Source organism: Bacidia gigantensis (assembly GCF_019456465.1).
Source record: "Bacidia gigantensis strain McMullin 20006 chromosome Unknown contig_132, whole genome shotgun sequence".
Taxonomy (NCBI): domain Eukaryota; kingdom Fungi; phylum Ascomycota; class Lecanoromycetes; order Lecanorales; family Ramalinaceae; genus Bacidia; species Bacidia gigantensis.
The window spans coordinates 857444-882976 of NW_025408592.1; the positions used below are offsets into that span (position 1 = coordinate 857444).

At 25.5% G+C, this 25533-nt stretch overlaps 4 protein-coding genes across 4 annotated transcripts; 1 reads left to right on the plus strand and 3 right to left on the minus strand.

Moving 5' to 3' along the window:
* Positions 1-1076: 1076 nt before the first annotated feature.
* Positions 1077-2240, minus strand: KY384_001537 (uncharacterized protein; the record flags this gene model as incomplete). Its single annotated transcript, XM_044810067.1, has 1 exon — positions 1077-2240. One exon carries the CDS (start codon positions 2238-2240, stop codon positions 1077-1079), a length of 1164 nt encoding a protein of 387 aa, XP_044673079.1.
* A 96-nt stretch (positions 2241-2336) lies between these two features.
* KY384_001538 (uncharacterized protein) lies at positions 2337-4151 on the minus strand (the record flags this gene model as incomplete). Its single annotated transcript, XM_044810068.1, has 1 exon — positions 2337-4151. One exon carries the CDS (start codon positions 4149-4151, stop codon positions 2337-2339), a length of 1815 nt encoding a protein of 604 aa, XP_044673080.1.
* A 739-nt stretch (positions 4152-4890) lies between these two features.
* On the minus strand, positions 4891-6589 carry KY384_001539 (uncharacterized protein; the record flags this gene model as incomplete). The annotated part of the gene is made up of 2 exons (XM_044810069.1): positions 4891-6439; positions 6501-6589. 2 exons carry the CDS (start codon positions 6587-6589, stop codon positions 4891-4893), a joined length of 1638 nt encoding a protein of 545 aa, XP_044673081.1.
* An 11057-nt stretch (positions 6590-17646) lies between these two features.
* Positions 17647-18187, plus strand: KY384_001540 (uncharacterized protein; the record flags this gene model as incomplete). The annotated part of the gene is made up of 2 exons (XM_044810070.1): positions 17647-18000; positions 18164-18187. 2 exons carry the CDS (start codon positions 17647-17649, stop codon positions 18185-18187), a joined length of 378 nt encoding a protein of 125 aa, XP_044673082.1.
* Positions 18188-25533: the final 7346 nt, after the last annotated feature.

Consider the following 25533-nt stretch of genomic DNA (forward strand, 5'->3'; position numbering starts at 1 on the left):
CACCTTGCATTGGGCCTCCTCCAGATCCGCTGTGGGCTTGCGATTGTACATCTGGTCGCATACTGATATCTTGCATAAAGTGACAAATCGGGCATGCCACTTCTTTATATTTGTGTGTCGAAAGAGGTATGACAGGCTGTTGCGACATCCGATGGTCAGTTTCACCATGTTTCCAACGACATCTCGGGCAAACAGCCTACCAGAAAACAGACTGTAAACCAGCTCCATCTTGTCATGACATGAGCACTCCAATTGCCACCTAGATATCAAACCCTCAGTTACCCTCTCTTACATCACAGCAGGTATCATGGCGACGGGTCGCGTACAGTTATGGCATTGCGCTGTCACACCTTCATACTCTTTCAGCTGGTTCGTGAAATCTACAAGCGTTTCGTCAGCGCATGGGAACGTCCACCTGGCATCTAGTCTTACCGTGGGTTCCGAAAGTAATACAGAAAGCCATGGCGTAACGTAGGTTACGGCTGCAGTCAGCCTTTGCCTCTAACAAAATTCAACACTAGCTGTTCACGGTCCGTAATAGGAGGTGCGACGGGAGTGCGGTGAGCAGAATAAGATTGGCGCCAAGCTTTTCGAGGAAGGTTCCATGATCGTAACCTACCTTGTAGGTAAGGGCCCCTCGGGCGAAGGTCTGAATTTATATGAAATGAGGAACGACGGCCGCAATGCAGTAATCAATTGTTCTCGCCTATGTAAGTGGCATCGATGACACTTGGCTCATTTTTGGGGTGGTCAACTCACATTACCTGCCAAGCATAGTCAAAAATGGGAAATTGTGCAATGTGAACGACGCCTTTAATCTACCCTTGTATTGGACTTGTGAGTTTGGTCCATGCAAAATGTAGCAATCGTATGTCTTGTGCTTGCTACTTGTTGAAGCAGACGGCAAGCTTTGTTGCTTTGAAAATCACAGCTACCTCATTCATGCACAACTTTTGACGAACCACTATGGTTGGGCTTCCGCACACTACATTTCCACAATTTCTTACAGGGCAGGAGCCATCTAGAGACACGATAACCTGACTTCGAGCTACAAGTCCATGCCCACTTCTTCGCCGTTATGTAAAAAGAACCATGGCCAGCGTAAGCGCGATTACCGCTATGACGAGCATACCATAGCTATAGGCAAGAATAAGCCCCTTCTCTTGCCTGCGAAACTGTGTCACTTGGCCCTTCGAATGCCAATTAATGAGTACATCTAACCCTCCATGGCCGAACACCGGGCCAAGTATAGGAAGTAGAAGGCAAGCGTACCCAACATATTGAGACAAATGTTTCTGGTAAGTCTCGAGCGATTCGCTAAGTGTTGGCTCGATCATTTGCCCGGAAGGGGTTGCTTTTTCCGGATGTAAGATATAAATCCTTCGAAGCCCTGCAGAGTGCTTGGCTCCCGACCGATCACGCTCGGGTCCGATAGGGGGCAAGCATTTGGACCAGTTGACGGAAGCAAGGTCGCCATTCGATGCAACATCGCTTTGCAACACAGAGACACGTTTCTCAAAGCCTGATCGAGATGGGCGTACTCTAGTGAAATCTTGTAACCGTAGTTGGTGGCGAAGGATCTTCGGCGGACTCAAAGGCGTAGTGTCATGCGGTGAAGGATGGCACTGCGACTTCTGGAACCATGCAAACGAATCACGATTAAGGCGCTCTTTTCTAGGCTTCTCAATAGATGATGCGTTCTCAAGTTCCAGCAGCCGATGAAAGGCTGTCACCGCGCTTTTCGGCCCTGCGATAGGTGTTCCCTTCCTAGCACCTGGAGAAAGCTGCCTTCGAGAAGGAGTTGAAAAGTTCGGTGGAGTAGCCGGAAAGGACTCTCTAGGAGAGCTATCGCCAGCAAGACTGCTCCCCTGAACTTCCCTAGCGCCACTCCCATCAGCTGTTCCCGTCAAATTGTCCCTCTCACCTAACACAGTCATTTTGGCGAAGCTGCTAATGCGTACGGATGAAATGGGCTCATCGTAGCGGGCTTCGGAGACTGCACTTGGCCAAGTCGACGAGGCGTGACGATGAGTCATCTCCAGGGCTTGTGGTTCATCCAGCTTTACCATAGATGATCCAGTTCCTCGTACTTCAGAAGAGTCCTCATCCACCGTCTCGCCGCCTCCGTGACTAGATTTGGCTGACAATTCCGACCTTAATCCTATCTTCAGCCGCTTCTGGTGGGTTGTTAAGGTGACATCATCGCCTTTCTCTGGTAACAGAATTCTTGAGCGTGTCATGCGAGGGGATGATCTTAAAGGATGGGGGTGACAATCGGGTAATGGTGTCGGGTGATGATAGTGTAGATTTCCTCCTAGGGCGGTAGTCTTGTTGGCCTATGGAGGTTTTAAAGTCAGTTCTGGACCGCCAGATGCGTTTAGTAGAATCTCGAGAGAGCGAGCTACTTGATCGTGGTAAAGGAAGTTTACCTGTGCCATCGTCAGAGAATCTGGGAGAAGCTTTCCCTCCTTAGTAACATGATCTGCGCCCAACATCAATGAACCGTTCCGCACATTTCTCATTACAGACCACGACAGGTTGTATCGTGCGTGGTTCGGGTATCCGGACGCTCCTTCGGTGCTGTGCTGCATCTTGTGGCTCGAATGTCTTTCCGATGTTAAAAATCCTGCCATTTCTGAGTTGTCCGCAAGGCTACTGCCAGTAATAGTCTCAAAGTAAGGACTTTTTCGAGTCTCTCCACTTGTCGTCACGTCTGTCTCTGTGACCCAGTCTTGCTCAGAGGGCGATGCCAAAGCCCTACCCAGACGCCCACTTTCTTTGACACCTGCTGCCGCCGCCGCTTGTGCTAGCCTACTGTTCTTCCTAGTTAAGGGCGATTGCATCGCTGGCTTGATTCCGAGGAACTTGCCAGCGTGTCGTTCAAAACTGCCGGACCGTGTCTTCACTTGGACATGCGAGCCTAGATTCTGACTAGATCGGTTGGACAGTTGGAGATTACGGTAGTCGGATACGACTTCGCTAGTACTGGGTGTCAAATCTGCAACGTCGCCCACGTATTGCCCAAGTAGAGTCATTGTAGTCTCGCGATTGATCTTAGGCTTCTCGGCGGCACAACCGTGTTTGCCGACACTGGAGCTGGTGGCGCTCAAGCTTCTGCTGCGAAGGACTGAACGGACAATATCACTTAAAGAGCCCAAAACTTCTGATCCCGACATTGGGCGAGAGCTGGAGCCATCAGATACCACCCCAGAAATACGAGCCGCTCTCTGCAAAGAAGGTGCTCGTTGTTGGCACGGCCAAGAAACATGAAGATCCCCAGCAAGTCTTGAATTGCGGACGCGTAAGAGCTCATGAGGCGTAACACGATATGAAGAGGTCTTGCCCGATGGACGTGACGACGAAAGCTGGAGAAGTTCTCTGGTATTGCCGTAAGACTCAGGAGATGAGGAAGATGCCCCAGCATGAGACGAGAGCACATCACTGGTGTTGAGATCGATAACCACGTGATCATGTAGATCATCATCAGCTTGGTGTAGCTCATTCGCATCGGCCTCACTGGGACATGGGCTCCACGCAAATTGATCAAGGCTGGACGATGTCTTAGTCCGTTTCCTGCCTACAATACGTGACGGAGACTGAGCGCCTGTATTGATGCTCTGTTCCACATTCTGCGCGAGCGCCAAATCAAATCTTTCCAAATTGCCCATTTCTTCACATTCGAAGCGCGATTGAACTCGAGAATCCCTCGTACAGGGCGTAGCTGTCCGGCATGGCTTGTCAAAATGGTAACTCAATCCCTCTGGCACGCTTTCGGTGTATCTTTCAAGTATGTCGTCAACAGTATCGCTCCTGATGTCCAGCGCCAGCTTCCTTCCTCCTTGAACATGCGACGTGTTGTCTCCTGCTACGGAAGTACTAGCTACCGTCTGCCATTGAGACAAATTTTCATCGCTGGATTGGAATTTCGTGTATGCATTGGCCACAAAGAATGGTACAGGTGGGCTGTTTGTACGTGTAGCGGACTGATCCAAAGGTAGACTTATTTGGGATTTGGAGAATGTGCTGCTTGACTTGCTTGTTATACTCTCATATGCGCTCTCAAGGTCTGAATAGAGCGCTTTTGGCGGAGTTTTCTCGGCGCCATCTTGCCTTCTGAGGAGCCTTCCCAGCTTCTCAGACATAAGAGACATTCTGAACGGCACTTATTATTGCCAATTAAAGGCAACCGCGTTCCATAAGAGGTTCAATCAGCGAATTGCTGCTTTGTCATCCTAATAGCAGAATTTGAAATGACTGCAGCCAAGTGAGGGTGAATGAGAGTTGAAGAACGCGTCCAGACTAGGATGAAAGGAAAGGTGAAAAGTGTTGAGGGGTATGGTGTGCACGTAATTCTTTTTTAAATTGCCGTCACGAAGCCGTGATGATGGTTCTTAGCCCGCCACCTCGAAATTTGAATCGCGAACCTGTGTACTATAAAGATCTCTTATGATGTAAAACAAGGAAAGATGAGTATTGAAGCTGATAGAACCCTCACAGGATTGAATGGGGGAATGATGCTTTTCCATATCCCCAGCTTAGGCAAGAAAAGGTAGGCCGCAGGGAGTCTTCATTTTCGTTGAAAGGTTGGATTGATTCGATAGTCGAACACAGGCTTGAACAGGACTCTGAAGATGCTAAAATCTCCTGCTCAGTATTCTATGGAGGAGGTAACAAGTCTGATACTCAACCATAGGCTCTCAATACCAAAGAAGGTATTCAAAGCCCCTCGTCGACCCTCTTGTGACTCATGCCGCCTCAGATGCTAAATGGGAAACTTTTTTAAACGCTTTGCCTCATACGAGACAAGAACGAACACTTCAGAGAACATACCTAGGGGGCTTTGGCAAGACTTCGGTTAAGACATTGAGACCGTTGAATGTTTCTCTTCCGTCACAGCACACTACTTTGGGATAGCAATGCAATGCTCTGGTCAGGTTTAAAGACAGCATCTTTGCAAAGCACAACGACTTTCTTGAACAGTCTTCTCCATTCCACCGGATCGCCCTTAATTTTGACGAAGTTGACCTCATGCGCCTGGCCCTCTACACCAAACAGTCTTTCGATGAAAATATCTCCACTAATCGGACAGTTTCTACCATCCATCGCTCTAATCCTAATTGAAGCCACTTCATCACTGCCGACCTGAGACGAGCCATCCGACTTGAGAAGGAAGATTTTTTGCAGGGCATCCTGAAGAGCGTTACGAAGCTGCTCTGTGGACCAAAAGGAAAAGAAGCGAGTGAGAGATTGTGAGGGAATTATATCATGAAATTGCCTTGCGAATTGTGTCCTGGTGAGAGGGACGCGCGGAGTACTCGAAAATTGAGAGCAAAGCGGCTCCTCTGCCAGCTGCTCATCCCAGCTGAGTTGACTAATTGCAGCACTATTGGCGGCCGCAGGTAAGTCACCATTGCTTAAGTGTCCTCGGGTCTCCCAGTCAAACATAATCTCGTTATTAGGTGTGCGTGAGTCAGTAGAGTCATTTTGGCGGCTGCTCTGTATTTCATCGATGTCCATTGCATCCCCGGATCGCTGGCTTCTTTGAGAAAGGACAGGATCTTTGGAGAAGTCAATCCTCATACTCTCAAACATCTGCGTGGCAAGTTGCACCGGATGTTCAAGTCTTCCGTTGCTGTCAAGGTACGGGTTCTGTCTTCGAAACCAAGGGTGCCTTTGTATATCCTCCAATGTCATTCTTTCGGTCGGTTCGATCCGCATCATAGCTCTCAACAGTTGCACAATCTCGTCTGACAACTTATCCCAAAGCTCGTCATCCGGTCGCCCACTTGCCTTGAGGTACTCGCTAAATTCATAGCTTCGCTCCAGCGGTTCATCCCATGGAGTGTTTCCAACAAGCAGCACGAAGAGCACAACAGCGCAAGACCAGATATCGACAAGAGGTCCAAAATAACCTTGGTCCAATCGTTTTTTGACCCTATGATCACAAGTGACCACTTCTGGGGCTGTATACGGAGGACTTCCGCAACTTGAGGAACATAGCTTTTTCTGGCCCTTATACTCAAAAAGCACCGCCAATCCAAAGTCGGCAATTTTGAGGCTGCCTCCGGTGGACAATAGGATGTTTTCCGGCTTTATGTCTCTATGACCAACGCCTTTCGAGTGCATGTATGCCACAGCACTGATTAATTGCGTGAAGTAGAGATGTGCAATGTCTTCACCCACACCAACGTCTGACTCGATTTTGTCGAAGAGATCGCCGCCTTCCGCAAGCTCCATCGCTATCCATCGCCAGGTGTAATCCTCCCCGCTACTGAAGAATTGTACGAGGTTTGCATGTGCACCAAGATACTCGTGCAGGCTGGTCTCAAGGTCCAGCTGCTTCTTATTGAGACGACCATGACGAGTGGCATAGTCTTTGTGGATGAATTTGACAGCAAAGACAGGTCCAGGGGAGTCAAGCGGTGCGGCTTTCTTGACGCTGCAAGTATGGTCAGTAGAGAGGAAACAATCAATTGTGCGGATTGGGAGGCCCAACCGACCATGCGTATGCTCCTTGCCCGATGGTTTTCGAAACTATTCGGAAGGGCAATTCATTTGGGAGTGGTGCAAGCTGAGAGTGTGCTATCATCTTGGGACTCTTGGGAGCCTTTGGCTCTGGTCAACCACCCATTACACAGCCCACGAGTATATGATCGGCCATCGCTGACCAACGCACAGGCAGCAAAACACGTAGCCAACACGATATTGTTTCACATTTTGGCCTGAACAGGCAGGGCGCGATGGCGGCTTGCCTCCTAAGGCGTGCTAGTCCCCAGGCTAGGCAAGCTAGCGCGGGGACCAGGCTATAAAAAGCTTAGTTCGCTTCGCGGCTTTTTATAATAATACGCCTACTCCGGAAAGTTAGTATTTTTAAATTTTTAGCTTTATATTAAACAACTTTTTTAGTATATAATAATAAAATTAAAAAAAGCTTAAAAAACTATAAAATAAGTGCTTAGACATATAGTTTATATTAAATTTTTAGAATATTAAATTTTTAATAATATATTTTTATATTTTATTTTAATATATATAACTAACTAATTTTAGCCTTTTTTTTTAACTTATTTAAACTTTTATATCTTCCTTTATATTTATAAATAATATTAATAATATATATAGCTTTAAAGCTTCTTTTCCTCCTTTATAAACTTTAACTAAATAGTATTTATATATAGAGGAAAAATATTAAATATATTATTTTATTTTTATATAAAAAGGAATAAAAGCTTAAATATTAATAATAATATATTAAATATAATTATAAAAATAAATACTTATTTTAGTTTTTTAAATAATAATATAAATAGCTCCTAATAATAAAATAATATAAAATACTTAAAAGCAAATATTAAGCTTTTTTTTATAATATTTTAATTAATAAAAAGGTTAATTAAAATAAAAGTATAAATTATAAAAAGTATATAAGTAGGAATTATTTATAAACTTCTAGCTTTTACGAATTTATAGCTATTTATAATATAAAATATAATTAAATCTAATATAGCTTTTTATATAAAAAAAACTTATTTAAATTAATATAATTTAATAAATAATATATTAAAAAAAGTTAATAATATTAATTATAAAAATAGGTATTAGTAAAAGCTTGATTTTTTAAACTATTTTTTTATTTTATTTTAATTATTTTTATATAATATTAATTATTATATTATTAAAAATTATATAATATTAAGTAATAATAATTATAAATAAAATTCTAAATACTTAAACTATAATATATAATAATAATAATTATATATAAATATTATAATATATAATTACTATTAAGTATTTTATATATAGTTTATAATTATTTTTTATATATTAAAACTTTAATAACTTCTAATTTTTACTTAATATTTAATAAAAAATTACTTAAAATTTTAATTAATATAATAATATTATTTACTTAAAATTTTAATAAAAGTTTAAATAGTAAATAAAAATTTATATAAAATTTTAATAAAGTTTAATTATAATTTTATATAAATTTTATATAGATTTTATTTGGATTTTTAATAATTATAAACTTAATTAATATTATAATAGTTATATAAAATCTACTTAATTTTTAAATAAAAACTATATTTATTAATATTATAACTAAAATATAAATTAACTTAAATTAATATTTATTAAACTAAAGTTGATTTTTATAAAAAATTCTATAAAAATATAATTAAGTTTTAGTTTTTCTATAGTTAACTTTATTTATTTATAATTAATAAAATTTATTATATTAAAAATTAGGCAGATTTTTGTTTAAAATACTTTAAATTAAATATTCTATAAACTTATTTACTTTAAGTACTATATTTAGCTATAATTATTACTTTTTAACTTATAATAAAAGTATTAATAAAAAAATAGTAGGTTTTAATTTTTTAAATTTAATTATTTAAATACTAAATAACTATTTAAAAATCGCAATTTATATAATATTTACCTAAAAAAAAAATAGCTTTAAAAACTTATAATATTTTTTTATTAATATAAATCCTATTTTTAAGTTAATTTAATATCTTAAAATTATATTCTATTTTTAAATTATCTTAAAAGTTAAATAATTTATTTTATTAATATATTTAAAATAGCTTCTAAAATTTTATTATTTATTTATAATAAAGGACTAAATCTAATTATATTTTATACTTATAGTAGATTTTAATAAAATAAGAATTTTATTTAAGTTTAAAAAATTTAATAATTATAATAATTTAACTAAGTTATTTAATATTTAAATCTTTATTGCTATAGAAAAATATAAGCTAAAAGCTAATAATCTAAATATTATAATATATTATTAATTATAATATATTAAAAAATTTTAAAAAATTTTACTAATATATAAATAAAGCAATATAAAAAAATAGTATTAATACTAGAAAAAACTTTTTTTAAATTATAAACAATTTTATAAATATTAATATAAATAAGCAATTATTTTAAGCTAACTTACATTAAATAGTAAGCGTTAAGCTATAAAATAACTTAAAATTAAAAATTAAAAAAGCGATTTAAATATTTTAATATAGTTGTAAACCCTTTTAAAAAATAGCAATAGTATTTAATTAGCTAAAAATATAAAATTAAAAAATTAAAAAAACTTAAACTTTATTAAAATTTTTGATAATAATAAATATAAATATTCTTTTTTATATAAGCTTTAAAGAAATAAAATATATAAAAGTAAAAATATAGCTTAGCCTAAGAAATATTATTCTTTTTATAATCTAGGCTTAATACTTAAATTTTATTTATTAATAATAAAAACAAAAGTTAAATATATTTTTTATAAATATTTTTAAAATTAGTTTTTTTATTAATATAATAAAAAAGCTTAAATATTAATTAAAATAAAAGGAATACTAATTAATAGCTATTTAACTATATTTAATAAAATTAAAGATTAGATTAGCTAGGAAGCTTTTTAGCCTATAACTATAATAGATATTAAAGAATATTATTAAGGGTAAACTTTATATAATATAAATAGTAAAGATCTTTAGAATATTTTCTATAAGCTTTAAAAGCTTAATAATAAAAAGATAAATAAGTAGAATTTATAAACTAAAATTAATAAAAAATAAAAATAGAAATAATTAGTAATAAATATAATTTTTAAAAAGCTAAAAAACAATTATATAGTCTAGAAAAACTACTAGCTTCTATAAATTAATTAAGAAAATTTTATATTTAAAGTAAAGCCTTTATAAGAAAAACTTTTTAGAATTTTAATTTTATAATAAATAATTATTAATACTAAAGTTAATAGCAGCTAAGCCTATAATTTAAATTAAATTACTAATATAAATAAAGCTATTAAGTTACTAATCTATATTATAATCTATACTTTATAATATAAAAATTATATAGTATATTTAAAGCTATAAACAAAAAGGAGATTATAATATCCTCTAGCTATTATTAAGTTTATTAAGTATAAAACTATTATTTTAAACCTAGCTTCCTAGCTTTTAAAGCTATAAGCCTACTTTTATCTCTTTTAGTATTATTTAATAATATTTTATCTTTTATATAAAGTTATTTTTTCTTTTATAAAATTATAAATTATTTATAAGGAAAAAACAAAATTAAAGCTATAATAGAAAGCTTAAAAATATTAAAATATTTTATTAAGAATTGTTTTATATAATACTCCCTAATCTTTTTCCTAATTATTTCTATAATTATTAATTATTTTAAAGCTTTAAGCTTATACTTCTACTTTTTAAGATTAGTTTTAAATTTAAGTTTCTAATATTTAAAGTTATAAAATAGCTATTTTTATTTTTTTTAATAATTATTAGTAATATTATATTTAGTATATAAAAATATTTTATTTTATAAAATAGTAAATAGATAATAATAATTAGGCTAAAAAGCTTATTTATATAATTTAGCTTAAAATATATTATATTATATTTAATATAGTTATAGCAGTTAAATAGAATACTAGATATAAATATTAAATAACGTTTTTTATTATAAAAAGTATAGCAATAATAAAAGCTAAATACTTATTACTATTTTCTTTACTAGTCTTAGTTTTTTTTATTTTATAGATTTTCTTTTACTTTTTATTATCTTCTTTTATTTTAATAAATAGGCAATTGGCTTAAGTAATATTATCTTAAGAAGTAGGGATAGCAATAGCTTAACTTTTACTTTTTAGCTAGCAAGGGCTAATACTATCTTTTTTCTTAAAAAACTTAAAGTTTATTTTTAGTATAAATAGAAATTTACTAAAAATTTCTATTAATAGTTTACTAGTATAGTAATATATAAGTAATTATTTATTATTTATATATTATAACTAATCCTTATAATATTTAATAATATTTAATAATTATAAAATTAAAAATAAAATAGTTATTTATTATAATATTATTATTAATAAAAAGTTAATATTAATAATTGCTTTAAATTTATTAAATTATTATAGTTTTTTATTAAAGCTTTCTTTACTATTTTTAAATACTTTACTATTCTATTATTATATATTAATTAATAATAAAAAAAGACTTTTAAAATTAATAGAAAATATATAAATTTTATTAGCAACTATAACTAATAATAATATTTTAAAATTAAATAAAACTACTAAAGACTTATTTATACTTAAATACCTATATATTAAAAAGGAGCTTAATAGTAAGATAACTACTAATATTACAATTATAATAAATAATAGAAACTAGCTAATTAAAACCCTTTATATAAAATAAGAAATAAGTATATATATATTAAAAAAAAAAGCGGATAAAGAAGCTAAAAGAATAAAAGAAACTACTATATAGTTTACTTTTAAGTAAAATAGTATTATCCTATTACTTTAAATAACTATAAATTACTTTACTATCTTTCTAAAGGCTTAAAGCTTTAAACTATTTTTTTCTACTTTTTTAACAATAATATATATTCTTTTAGCAGTAGTATATATTATTAATAAAGTTTTACACTTAAAAATAAAGCCTTTTACTATAATATAAGTAATATTTAATAGTTTTTAAAAGTCTTTATTTTATAAAATTTTAATAAAAAATCGTTTATTTTAATATTAATATTAATATTTAAAGTTAGTTAAAAATTAATTTCTTTAAGGTTATTATTAAATTTTAATTTGTTTTTAAAACTTATTTTAACTATTATATATTTATTATATTTATTAATATTATCGCTTAGCTATTAATAGCCTTTTTAAATAAAATTAATTATAATATAAGCTATAAATTGCTTTTTATTCTTTTAAGTAAAGTCCTTTTTATAAAAATTAATAGCTATTATTTAAATATCTTTAAATATATTTTTAATAAAGTAAAACCTTTTTTATAGTTAACCTAATATATTTTTAAATACTAGCTTTAACTATAATATATATAGTATTATAAGTATAATTTTTTCTAATAAATCTAGTAGAAACTTTATTAAATTTAGCTAGTTTTTCTTTATAGTTAATATAAAATTATTAAAAAACTTTACTAAGTGATTTACCTTAAATATTAATTTTTCTATTTTTTAGAAATTAATAAGTATATTTAATAAAATAGCTTTTTAAAAGTTTTTCTTTACTAAACTACTATTAATTATTTATACTAAGTATATTAACTTTAGGCTATAATTATTAGCTTTTAAATTTTTTATTTAAAAAAATATATAAGTCTTAGTAATAGTTTATTATAATAACTTAATATCTACCTATTTAATTGCAAAATATAGTATAAAATAGATATTTATATAGTAAATAAAGTATTAATAATTAGTTTAATGTTTATTTAATAGTTTTAAGTTATAATAATTAGCTAAATTTAAAAAATAAGCTACTTTTATAATAATATAAACCTAAGCTTTAAAGTTTTTATAATCTAGCAACTATATCTATAATACTACTTTAGCTATTATTTAAAATAAAAATATTTTCTTTTTTTATATATTTATTCTTTAACTAAAGATTAAGATTATTAAAATATAAGCCTAATAAAAGTATATTAAAAGTTCTTTTAGTTCTATAAAATCGTTTAATTAAGTAATAAATTTATTTTAAGTATTTATAGTATATTATAAAATTGCTTATTTACTTAGGTAATTACTATTAAAGTAAATATATTATATAAGCTTTAGGAGGTTATACTTTAAATACTAAAAACTTAATATAAATATAATTTATTTTTTCTAATTATATAGTATTTATACTATCTATTTCTATATCTTTTAAATAAATTAAATATAAAAAATAGTTTTAATATTATTATATTATAGAGTTAAGTCTATTTTCTACTTATTATTAATAAAGTTTCTTTTATATTAAATAATTTTATAATTTTTTATAATAGCTATAATATTTTTATTTATACTTTTATTTTACTAGATAAAAGCTAATAAATAATATTTTATTACTAATACTTTAACTTTTTCTTCTTCTAGCTAAGGGAATTTTTTATTTATATATTTTATAAATTCTAATTAATAATAAACCTTTTTATATAACTTTTTTTAAACTATATATAATTTAAATATAATAAAGTTATTATTTATACTAAATTTGCAATTTAAAATAAGTAAACTAGCCTTAATTATAAAGTAAGCAAAGTAGTAATATATTTATATTTTATTAGTTTTTAATTATAATAATTATTTATTTTCTAAGGACTTACTAGGTAGAAATACTAAGTTATAGCTATATTATATAAAATTTATAAAAGTAATAAAAAAAGCTTTAATCGCTATTAGCTTTATTTTAAGCTGCGCTTAGGTATATAAGTACCCTTAAAAATAATACTATTTATTAAAAAATAAAAATCTTCCTATTCCCTAGCTATTTTTTTATTTAATATTTTAGAAAGTTAAAATTATTATAAGCTTTATTTATTTAAGTATTATAAGAGAAATATATAATTTATTATATATTTTTATTTTTTAGCTTAATTATAGTTTTATATATAACTATATAAGATATAAAAAGCTTAATAAAAGATATTATATTAATAAGTTATTTTTTAGTATTATTATTTATAAGATATAAGCTAAATAATTTTAGTAAATTATTATACTTTTTATATTATATTAAATTAAATATTATTTAAATTAAAATAATATATATAAATATAAATTCCGCTAGTTCTCCCTTTTTTTTAGTTGTTAGCTAACTTAATAAGTATAGAAACTTCTATAATTATAAAAAAGTTTTATTAATTTATTAGTAAATTTAATAAATATTGAAAAGTAAACTTAAATAATTTTTTTCTATATTAAGAAGTTAGTATTTATTAAAAGTAAATACTTAGCTTAGCTTTTTTAATTTTTATTAAAAATAATAAATTATATATTCTATTCTACTTTTATTAAAGATTTTTATCTATTTAACCTTTTTTATCCTTTTTAGAAAATATATATAGTATTTAAAATTTCTTTATATATTTTTATACTTACTATATATATTATATTCTTATTTATAAGTTTATAATAACTAACTTAATAACTATTTTATAAATTATATTAATTTATATATTTTCTTAAGCTTTTTTAAATAAAAAAAGAAACCTTTATTAATAATTTTATTTAAATATTTAAGATTGCTTTTATTTAAAGCTAGACAAATTAAAGAAAATATTATTTAAAAAGAATATAAAAGATTTTAAGCGGAAAATAGTAAATATAAATGAAAATATTATTAAAAAAAATAATTTAAAATAGAGGGTAGTAAGTATAAATAAAAGTATAGTTAAAAAAGGGAATAATAACCTAAAATAGAAAATAAAAAATAAAAAAGGAGGTAAAGTTATAAAAAATAATAATAGCTTAAAAGATATTATAAGTATAAATAGCCTTAAGTAAGTATATTTTATATATATATATAATAATATATAATATTATTAATAATAATATAGATTATATTTATTAATATAAGCTTTTAATAAATATTTATTAAATAATACCTATTAGTTAAAATAACTAAGCTAAGTCTTAGAATAGTATAATTATATTAAATATTAAGTAAAAATTAATTAAAAGCTTATAAATTTACCTAAAAAATTAAGTATTAATAGTATAAAAAATTAATTAAAAAATAAATAAATCTTACTAAAATCTTAATAAATTTTATTTAAATTAGAATTAGGCTTTTATATATTAAAAAAAGCAAATAAATTTTATTAAAATTTTAATAAGTTTTATCTAAGTAAAAATTATACTTTTATATATTAGAAATAGTTTTATATAATATATATAATATATAATATAAATATATATAATATTAAATTATATTATAATTTCTATTACTAAAGTATTTAATACTATAATAGCTAAAAATAGGAAATTATTATAAATTTTCCTACTAACTACTAATACTAACTTTAATAAGTTTTTAATATATTATTCTACTAAGTTTAATAGGATAAATATTTTTATTTTATATATTATATAATTTTTTAATATAAAGTCTATATTTTAAATATTATTTTATTTAATTAACTTATATATATAACTTATATACCTATATTTTAATAGCTATTTATAAGTTATAACTAATATTTAAAACTTTAATATTACTATATTTTATTTAAAGATTATTTTTTAAGTTATAATTAAAAGTTATAAAATCAATATTTAAATTAAAAAATTCTAAGAAAACTTTAGCTACTTAAGTTATTTTTATAATATTTATTATTAATAGGTTTTAAGTAAAATTAATTTTATATAAGCTATAATATTATAATAAAGTTAGTTAAATTAATTTTTTTTTTAAAAACACTTAATTTATTGCTATTATTAAAAAAAAGTAAAAAACTAAGCTAAATTTATATTATAAAAAAATTAAATATATAAAAGTTAATTTTTTCTTTTTTTAACCCTTTTAAGCTAATTATTTAGCTTATAAAATATAGGCCTTATTTTATAAATTATTAATAATTTATATTCTATAAAGAACTTAAAAATAAAAGCGCTATTCTTATTAAATTAATCTACTATTTTATTATTTAAGGTTTTAAATCTTTTATTTATATTTTATTATTAATAAGCTAAAAATAGGATACTATAAATATACTATAATAAATATTATATTTTATTAATATATTTATTCCTTATACTTAGCCTAATAGGCTTAACTCCCTTTTTATAAATATAGTAATAATATTTATTTTATATAAATTACTATACTTTAAGCTTATTTAAGGTTTTATAAAGCTATTACTATAAAATAGCTTTTTTATATTATAATCTAGATTATGTCCCTCCTAGTTACATAGAAATAGCAGTATTAAGGGCTTAGTAAGTGTTGCAAACTACTTTTATATAAAGGTAAATATATATAGACTAGAAGGTCAATATATAGCAATATTTATTAGGTATATAAATAGGGTTTCCGCCTAAGATAAAGCTAGTTTTTTATCTTAGTTCTCTTTGTCTTTCCTAGGCTTTAAGAGCTGGTTTTTACCTTTAAATAGACTTTTAATATTAGAACTAAAATTATTACTATTACTACAATGTTTAGGTAATAATGTTATAAAACTAAACTTTATTAAGGGCTAGACAATAGCTAGTTCCTATCCCTAACCTTAGTTGCCGCTATATAGCTAAATAAAAAAATAATTATAGATAGTTTTTATATATTTAAAAAAAGCAATAAAAAAAGATAATAGCTATATTTAAAAGAAATAGCAACTAAATAATAGACTTAAGTAAAAGTAGATAAAGTTCCTAAGCTTAATAAATACTTAATATATTAACTAATAAAGAGATTAAATAAGTAAAATAATTAAATAAAAAGATAACTTATAAAAGGTAGGAAGCTAATATTATTTATAAATAAGTATATAAGATATTTAAACTAAATAAAAAAAAGTTAAAAATATACTTTATTAAAGTATAATTTAAGAAGAATTAAAGGAACTCAATATTTAGAGTATTAATACTTTTAAAAAATAGAATAATTTTATTAAAGATATAGGATATAATATTAAACTTTATACTAAATATAAATCTTTTTAAAAAGTATTTATATTAGTTAATCCTTTCTTTAAAAAGTACGAAAAAACAATATTTAATATTATAAAAATTATTAAATAGCTAAAAGAAACTTAGAAAAAGCTAGAAGAAGTAAAATAGGAAATTAATAATTTATAAACTTTTATTTAGAGTAAAGGAAGTCTTTTAAAACTTAAGTTAAATCTTTAGTATAGAACTATATTTAAGCGAAAAACAAAATATAAAATAATAGTAGCTAAAGTTATATTAAGCTATTATAAAAAAATTATTAATTTTAAATACTTTATAGCAATACTAGATAGTAAAGTTATTTATTAATTATAGAGGAGCTTATTACTAGATAAGCTTATTTATAATATAAATAGTTACCCTAGTATAAATAATTAAATTAAGTATATTAAAAGTTAGTTAAGTAGTAATATACTTAATTATACTACTATTTTTTTAGATAATAAATATAATAATTCTATTTCTTTTATTATATTAATAAAACTACTTAAGTATCTTAATAACTTATATTGCAACTATAACTATATTAATACTATAAAACGAAAGTATATTACTTTTAAATAAAATACTTATCTTTTCTAAGCCTTCTATATAAAATTTAGATAAATAGTATATAAGTTAAAAAAATACTAAATTAATAAAAAGATAATTTAAAGGAGTATTTATTACTATAATTTATAGATATATTAATTACTAATTACTTAGACTTGCTTAAGGAAATAGCAATCTTTTTGTCATGGATCAAAATGAGAGCAGGATGGGATGTCCCGATTAGGCTTAGCTTAGCCCTACCCGGCTTGGCATGAGGCCCTACTTCCATTACAATCCTTAAATAGCTTTTAATTAATCTATTATCAACCAACTACATTGCATATATTGCTTATTAAGGTCTCTACGCACTGCGTTTCCTTACAAATGGTAGCAACACCAAAAGATCAGGTGTCGTCATTGTCCTACTGAACATTAGTGTCCGGAAACGGCCCTAGCACCTCAGTCAGACTATTACTGAAAAATCGTCTATTCCCGACCCTTTTACTAGGCTAGTCGCACCAAAAAACTATAGAGAAACGAGCAACCCTAGCCAGACTGCGCCCTACTCCTTCTCCTCCTCTTCCTCCAGCAGTAACCGACCAATCAGAAGCCCCTACTATGAACGATCTTATGCAAATGATGCAAATGATGGAAGTCAGGATGTCAGAACAGCTAGACAGACAGCTTGGACCAATCAAAGACAAGCTAGAAAAGCTAGAATCCAAGATACTAAGACAGCGATCAGGTTCCCAAGGCCAAACGCATACAAAAGAGACGGAGAAAACGGCTACAATCACTCCTACTCCTCCTCCAAGCTTACCGCTTCAAAACGCGTCCTCCCAAGCCAAAACGCATACAAAAGAGACGGAGAAACAGGCTACACATGTATCGCTTAAAGCCACGGTTTCTGACCAATCAGAAGACGATCAAGAGCTCTCAAATCAGCTTGCAAAAGGACAACTTGCAGCCACGGTTTCTGACCAATCAGATAAAGACGTTTTGCAAGACAATATGGACGAACGGTCAAAACAGCCTCCTCCACACTATGCATACAAGCCCTCACAGCATATGCATCAACAAGCTCCCTCCTCGCGTCTTTACAAGCCAATTTTCTACTACTGCTGCGCCTCCGTAGATCGCGTTCTCGCTCAAGGAGTGATCTACGTCATTTTCAACATGGTTTTTTTGACATGCAGGCTTGCACGCCTTGGAATCGGCTAGCTTTCTACGCTTTAAGTGGCTCCTAGCCAATCGATTGCTTTTCCATCAGTTCTGAACGATTTGAGCCACGGTTTTTTAACTACTCGGCTATTCTGCACAATCTTCCAGTTCGGTCAAAACGGCGATTTCCTACGTCCAACTTTCTATATTCCTTTTCAACCAATCAGCTTCCGCTTGCTGTCGCTCCTTCTATGCGTTCAGACGCCCCTCCGACGTAATCCTTAGCCTGATTGGCCCAACCTTGCTGTCGCTGCAGCCCCTTACGAAAACAAGCTTTTCCCAACATAACAAGATCAAATCTCGGCCAAAACTCGACCAAATCTTGACCAATTTGAGCTGGGATAACTTCTTTTAAGAGCTGGGACACAGATAAACCTACATCCATGACAAGGACGTTATTTTTTGTTGTTTTTGGTGGCATATTGTCATAGATCAAAATGAGAGCAGGATGGGATGTCCCGATTAGGCTTAGCTCAGCCCTACCCGGCTTGGCACGAGGCCCTACTTCTATTACAATCCTTAGATAGCTTTTAATTAATCTATTATCAACCAACCACATTGTATATATTGCTTATTAAGGTCTCTACGCACTGCGTTTCCTTACACTTTTTTAAGAAAATAAATAATAAAATATATAAGTATAATAAGCGCTTTTTAGTTAAAACTTATACTTTATTATTATAAGGACTTATATTTTATAATTACTTTTCTAGACTAGTAGTTAATTTCTTAAAACTATTTATTAAAATAAAATTATATATTGTTTTTATAAAATAGGATCTCTCTTAGGTAATTTAAGCTAAGAAGGATAGGAATGCTAGAAACTATTTTCTTTATTATAAGCTTAGTTATACTACTAAAGAATATAAATAAAGAGGATCTTTCTATAATCCTACTGCTAAAATTTAGGAAATTAACTTAGAAAATAAAAAATATTAAGAAATATTTAAGGGAAAAAAAAACAATAAGCTTAAATAAACAGAAACTTAAAAGCTTCTTCTAAAAATATAGATAGAAGTAAAGAAGTTATAATTTTATTATTAGCTATTCTTTTATATTAGTATTTTAACCTTTTTATACTCAAACTACTTATAGAAGTTTATATATTAAGTATTATATAAAACGAAATTAAATATAATAAATTAATAGATACTAATATATTAGGCTATGCTTTTATTAATTTATACTTCATATAAAAACTAATAAATTAGTTTTTAATTATTACTATTTTATTATTTAAACTAAAATTAATAAAAGCTTTTAATAGAATAGATCAGAAACCTATTATATATAAACTATATTTATTATTTATAATTTAAAGAAAAATATCCTTTTTAGTATTATTTTTAATTATAAAGCTTAGTAATTACTTTTTAATTATTAGATTCCTATAGATAAAAATAAATTAAATATTTATTAATTATTTTAAAAGCAGAGTACAATTTCTGCTAAAAGGAATAAAATAGCTAACTATTAGTAAAATACTAATATAATAATAATTCTTTACTATCGGAAAATTATTAGAATTATAAAGGACTTTTTCTATAGTACTTTTACTAAAACTAAAAAAGTATTTAAAAGACTTATAGAAAAGGAATTATTTAAAAGTCTATAATTATAGAAGCTTCTATATTGCTAAAAATAATATTATAACTAAAATTAATTTTAAAATAATTAATAATAGAAAAAAATATAATACCTAAAGATAGCTTTAATATTATAGTAATTAAAGCAATACTATTTTTTTTTAATTAGAATAAAAAATAAATAAAAAGATAATAAATACTATAAAATATTTATATTAAATATTGATTATTTAATTAAAATAATAAAACTATATTTAAAAACTCTAATAGAATTAAATAAAATAGCTTTAGCCTTAATAAGGGAAAAGCTTAAAGCTAAAATACTAAAATAGTTATATAATATATTAGAAGTTTTTAATAAGAAAAAAAGCTAGCTAGCTACTACTTTACTAGAATTATAATTATAAAATTAAGTTAACTAATCCTATTAAAGGACTTTCTAAAAGTAAGCTTTATAATCTAAGTTATTTTAAACTATAAAAATTAAAGGAATATATTTAAAAATACTTTGTAAAAGGATTTATTATACTTTTAAAAGTATTTTATATATTATTAATCATATTTATATTTAAAAAAGACAGATTATTAAGAATATATATTAATTACTAGAAATTAAATAAGATTATTAAAAAGAATAATTATCTACTTTTTTTAATTAATAAAATAATAGCTAAAGTAGCTAGATATAAATATCTTATAAAGATTAATATTATTTTAGCTTTTAATAAAATATATATAGATCTAGATAATAAAAATTATATTTCTTTTATAACTTATTTTAGAATACATAAATATAAAATATTACTTTTTAAATTATTTAATAAACTAGCTACTTAGCAGGGCTATATTAATAATATTTTACTAAAATATTTAATAAACTTTTATTAAGTATATATAAATAATATCCTTATTTATAATAAAACTTTAAAAGAATATAAAAAGTATATTTAAAGTATCCTTATAAAACTAAATACTACTAGGTTATAAACAAATATTAATAAATATAAATTCAATATATAAAAAACTAAATTCCTTAGTATTATTATTAGTAGTAATAGTATTTATATAGATCCTAATAAAATCACTACTATCTAAGAGTAAATAACTCTTATAACTATTAAATAGGTATAAAGCTTTTTAAGCTTTTGTAATTTCTATTAACATTTTATATATAATTTTAATAGGATAGCTTAAGCTTTAAATATATTAATAAAAAAAGATTTAAAGTTTAAATAAATAGAGCTTAAAGATATAGCTTTTAATAAACTTAAAAAACAAGTTATAGAAGCCCTAGTATTATAATATTTTAACTTAAGTTTAGAATTAATTATTAAAACTAATTTTTTAAATTATATTAATAAAAAAATCCTTTCCTAAAAAAATATTAATAAGTATATCTACCCTATAGCATTCTATAGTAAGAATTTTAATTTAGCTAAATATAATTATAATATCTATAATAAAAAATTAATAGCTATTATTAGAGTATTTAAATTCTAAAAACCTAAACTAGAAAAGATAGAGATTCTAATTAAAATCTTTATTAATTATAAAAATTTAAAGTACTTTATAGTTAATAAAAAGCTATTTTAAAAACAAGCTAAATAAGCTAAAATACTTGCAAATTATAATTTTAAAATTAAGTATTAAACTAGAAAGAATAATACTAAAGCTAATATATTAATTTAATAAAGCTATAAAAATTAGGCTAAAAAAATAATATTCGAGTTTTATTACTAAAAAAATACTTTAATTTGTCTTTTCTATAGCTTAGGGAAAAACTTAAAAATAAGTCCCTCTATTAGATTATAAAGATACTAATTTTAAATAGTATTATATTACTATTTATAATAGTACTACTAAAGATAAGGATATAAACCTTAAAAAAGCTAGTACTAAAAGGAAAGTCTTTTACTAGAAAAATAAATTATAGATTCTATTAATATAAATATTTATTTTAGTTAAAAAGGTCTATAATTAAGCTTTTACTAGTTACTTAAAAGTTGAAAAAATAATTAAACTATTTTAATAATATTACTATTAGCTAGGAATAATAAAAATAGTAAAAATATATATTACTAATTATTATATCTATAAAAGAAGCAAGTACTTTTAAGATAAATAATATAGCTTATTATATTATTTATTTATTTTTTAATAATAATAGAAAATAATTAGTATTAATTTTATTATTAGCTTTTTAGAATATAATAAAATAAATAGTATTTATATTATTATTAATTTCCTAATTAAAGACTAAGAATATATACTAATTACCTATAGTAAAGATAAGATTTCTATAGAAAAAATAGTTACTATTTTTATTAGATATATTATTTTTTATTATAGATTACTAGATATAATAATTTTAGATTAAAAGGGATAGTTTATTTCTAATCTATAGAAATTAATATATAAAAGACTAAAAATTAATAGTAGGCTTTTAATAGCTTATTATTTTAAAACTAATAAATAAATAAAATAAATAAACTAGGAAATTAAAATTTATCTTTAGATATTTATTAATGTTTATTAGGATAATTAGGTTGATTTCCTACCTATAGTAAAGTTTATTTATATTAATATAGATTCTATAGCTATAGGTATATTATTAGTCTTTGCTTTTAATAGCTTTTATCTATAAATAAGCTTTTCCTTAGATAATACTATATATATTAATCTTTATAGCTGTTTATAAATAGCCTATATAGAGGATATTTCAATAAAAATAAAAGCTATTATTAAAAAATATTAAAATTATATTACTAAAGCTTAGGAACAAATAATAATTTAAGCTAATCGCTATAAATAGGATATAGAATATAAAATAAATAACTATATCTAGCTAAAAATAGATAATCTTAAAACTACTTAAGCTAATAAAAAACTAGATTATAAGTAAATTAATCTTTTTAAAATACTTTATAAAATTAGATACTTATATAAGCTAAACCTACTTTTTTTAATAAAATATAGCAAAGTATTTTATATAAAACTTTTAAAAAAAGATTTTAATAATCTGCTTTTTAAATAAATTAACCTAGAGCTTAAATTTATTATTATTAATAATAATAAAAAAATATAGTATAAAGTATATATTATAGTTTTATTATAGTTATAATATATTATAATATTATATTAAGTAGGAGAATATTAAGTATAATAATTAGTAGTATAATATATATAGCTTTAATTATTTATTTAAGCTAATAGTAGAGTTCTATTATTGTTACCCTATAATTATAAGTAGTTTTAATAAACTACTTTACTATTATATAGGATGCTTTTAAAAATTATAGTATTTTAATTTATATTATTTTAATTATATATATATATTATTTATTTTATTAATACTTTTTATTAATAATATTATAATATAATAAAATAAAGTAAAAAAGAAAATAGTCTTACTAGGATTTAAACCTAAAGTCTTTTTAAAAAGTAGGTAGCTAAAGCAATAGCTATCTACTATTAGTATAAATTAGTTTCTAACTTAGCTTAAACTGCTTTTTCTTTAAGAGATATATTATTACTATACTATAGGATCTAGTAAAAAAAACTAATAAAAAAAAACTTATAAATAGTAAAAAAATAGCTTTACTAAAATTTAAACTTAGAATCTATAAATTCTATAAAATAGGATAATAACTACCTACTATTAATATAAACTAGCTTCCTATTAAGTTTAACTCCTAGAACTATATATATATTACTAATTATATTATAAGACTTATTATTATAAAAAACTATAGAAAAAGAATATATAAAGTAACTTCTAAACCTAAAGTATAAAAGTATTTAATATATATACTAATAAAGGTTTAGTTTAGTAATAGTTATAGTAAAGTTTATATTATAGTCCTACTTTTCTAAACTATAAAAAAGCAAAATCTTAATTATAAAAGTATATAAGCTAAAAAACTTAATAGCAATATAGTAATAATAGCAAAGTCTTAATATTCCCTACTTATTATAATTATAAGCTTATTATTTAATAACTTTCTAATGCGATTTTTAACTATTTTTAACTAACTTAAATATTATTTTCTTTGCTAAAGTTAAAGTATAAAAAAGATATTAAAATAAAAGGAAGCTATAATTAGCTTAGTTTTAAACTAATCTTTTTTAGTAAAAGATTAGTTAAAAAGCTAAGCTATAGCTATTTCTAACGCTAATCTTAAGCTAAACTATTTATTTCTTACTATTAATAAAAAGCTAGTACTATAGGATAAAACTTGTTAACCCTATTAAAATTTAAACCTAGTCCCTTAGTCTTAACTATATAAAATATTAATTAATAAATATTCTATCTATAAAACTAGGATATAACTAACTATACTATAGGATCGCTTAATAAAACTAAAAACTATTAAAGGAATATTTAAGCTAAATAGAAAAATATAATAAAACTAAAAAAGAATTATTTGTTAGAATACTTAAGTATAACTTTTATTTTAGTTTAAATCTTCTAAAAATATATTCTCTATAATTAATAATAAAGCTACCTAGCTATTCTATTAAAAAACTAGGATATAGGAATAAAATATATAATTATTAAATTTTTAATAACTATTAAAAGGTTTAACTCCCTAATTAATATAAGGCTTTACCTATACTTTAAACTACTTATAACTAATATAAAGATATATTTTAATAGAAAGAAAGGATACTATTATAATCTAGATTATATCCCTCCTAGTTATATAGAAATAGTAATATTAAGGGCTTAGTAAGTATTGCAAACTACTCTTATATAAAAATAAATATATATAGACTAAAAGGTTAATATATAGCAATATTTATTAAGTATATAAATAAGGTTTCTGCCTAAGATAAAGCTAGTTCTCTATCTTAGTTCTCCTTGTCTTTCTTAGGCCTTAGGAGCTAGTTTTCACCTCTAAGTAGACTCTTAACATTTTATTTTAATATTATTAACTAGAAATCCTTATTTTCCTATCCTTCTAAGAAAATAATAATTTATTTACTAAAAGCTTATTATTAAACTAAAAATTTTTTTATTTTAAAAAGTAAAAATTAATATAAATATTATATTTATATTTTCTTAGAACTATTTAAAGTCTAAATTATTAATAACTATTTCTATAAAAAAAATTAATAGTACTATTTTTCTATTATTTTAATATTTATATAAAAAATAAGATATAAATAATATACTTTATTATTCTAGTTATTTTTAACCCTTAAAATATAAAATATAGCTAAAAAATCTTTTAATTTATTCCTAAATATTATATTTAATAAGAAAAATATTTATATTTAAATTTTTTAATTAAAAATTTCCTAGTATTAATTAATATTTACTAGTACTCTAGTACTACTTCTTTTTAATATATATACTTTATTTTAAAAAATAAAACTAAACCCTAGTATTATTATTATAATACTTTAATTATTTAGTTGTATTTTAAAAAAGTAGCTTTTATTATTTTATAGTTAAGTCTTAAATAATTAAAACTAATTTATAATAATAAGTCTTAATTTTTAATCTTATATAGTATATTATTACTCCTTATATATAATATTTATATTCTAAAACTAGTACTTTAAATTTTTCTAAGCTAATTATAATTAATAATTATTTTATTTAATAGTTTATTATATATAAGAACTAGCTCCATTTTCTAACTAAAATTCTAATTATTATAATAATTAAATTTATTATTTTAAAGAAAAAATA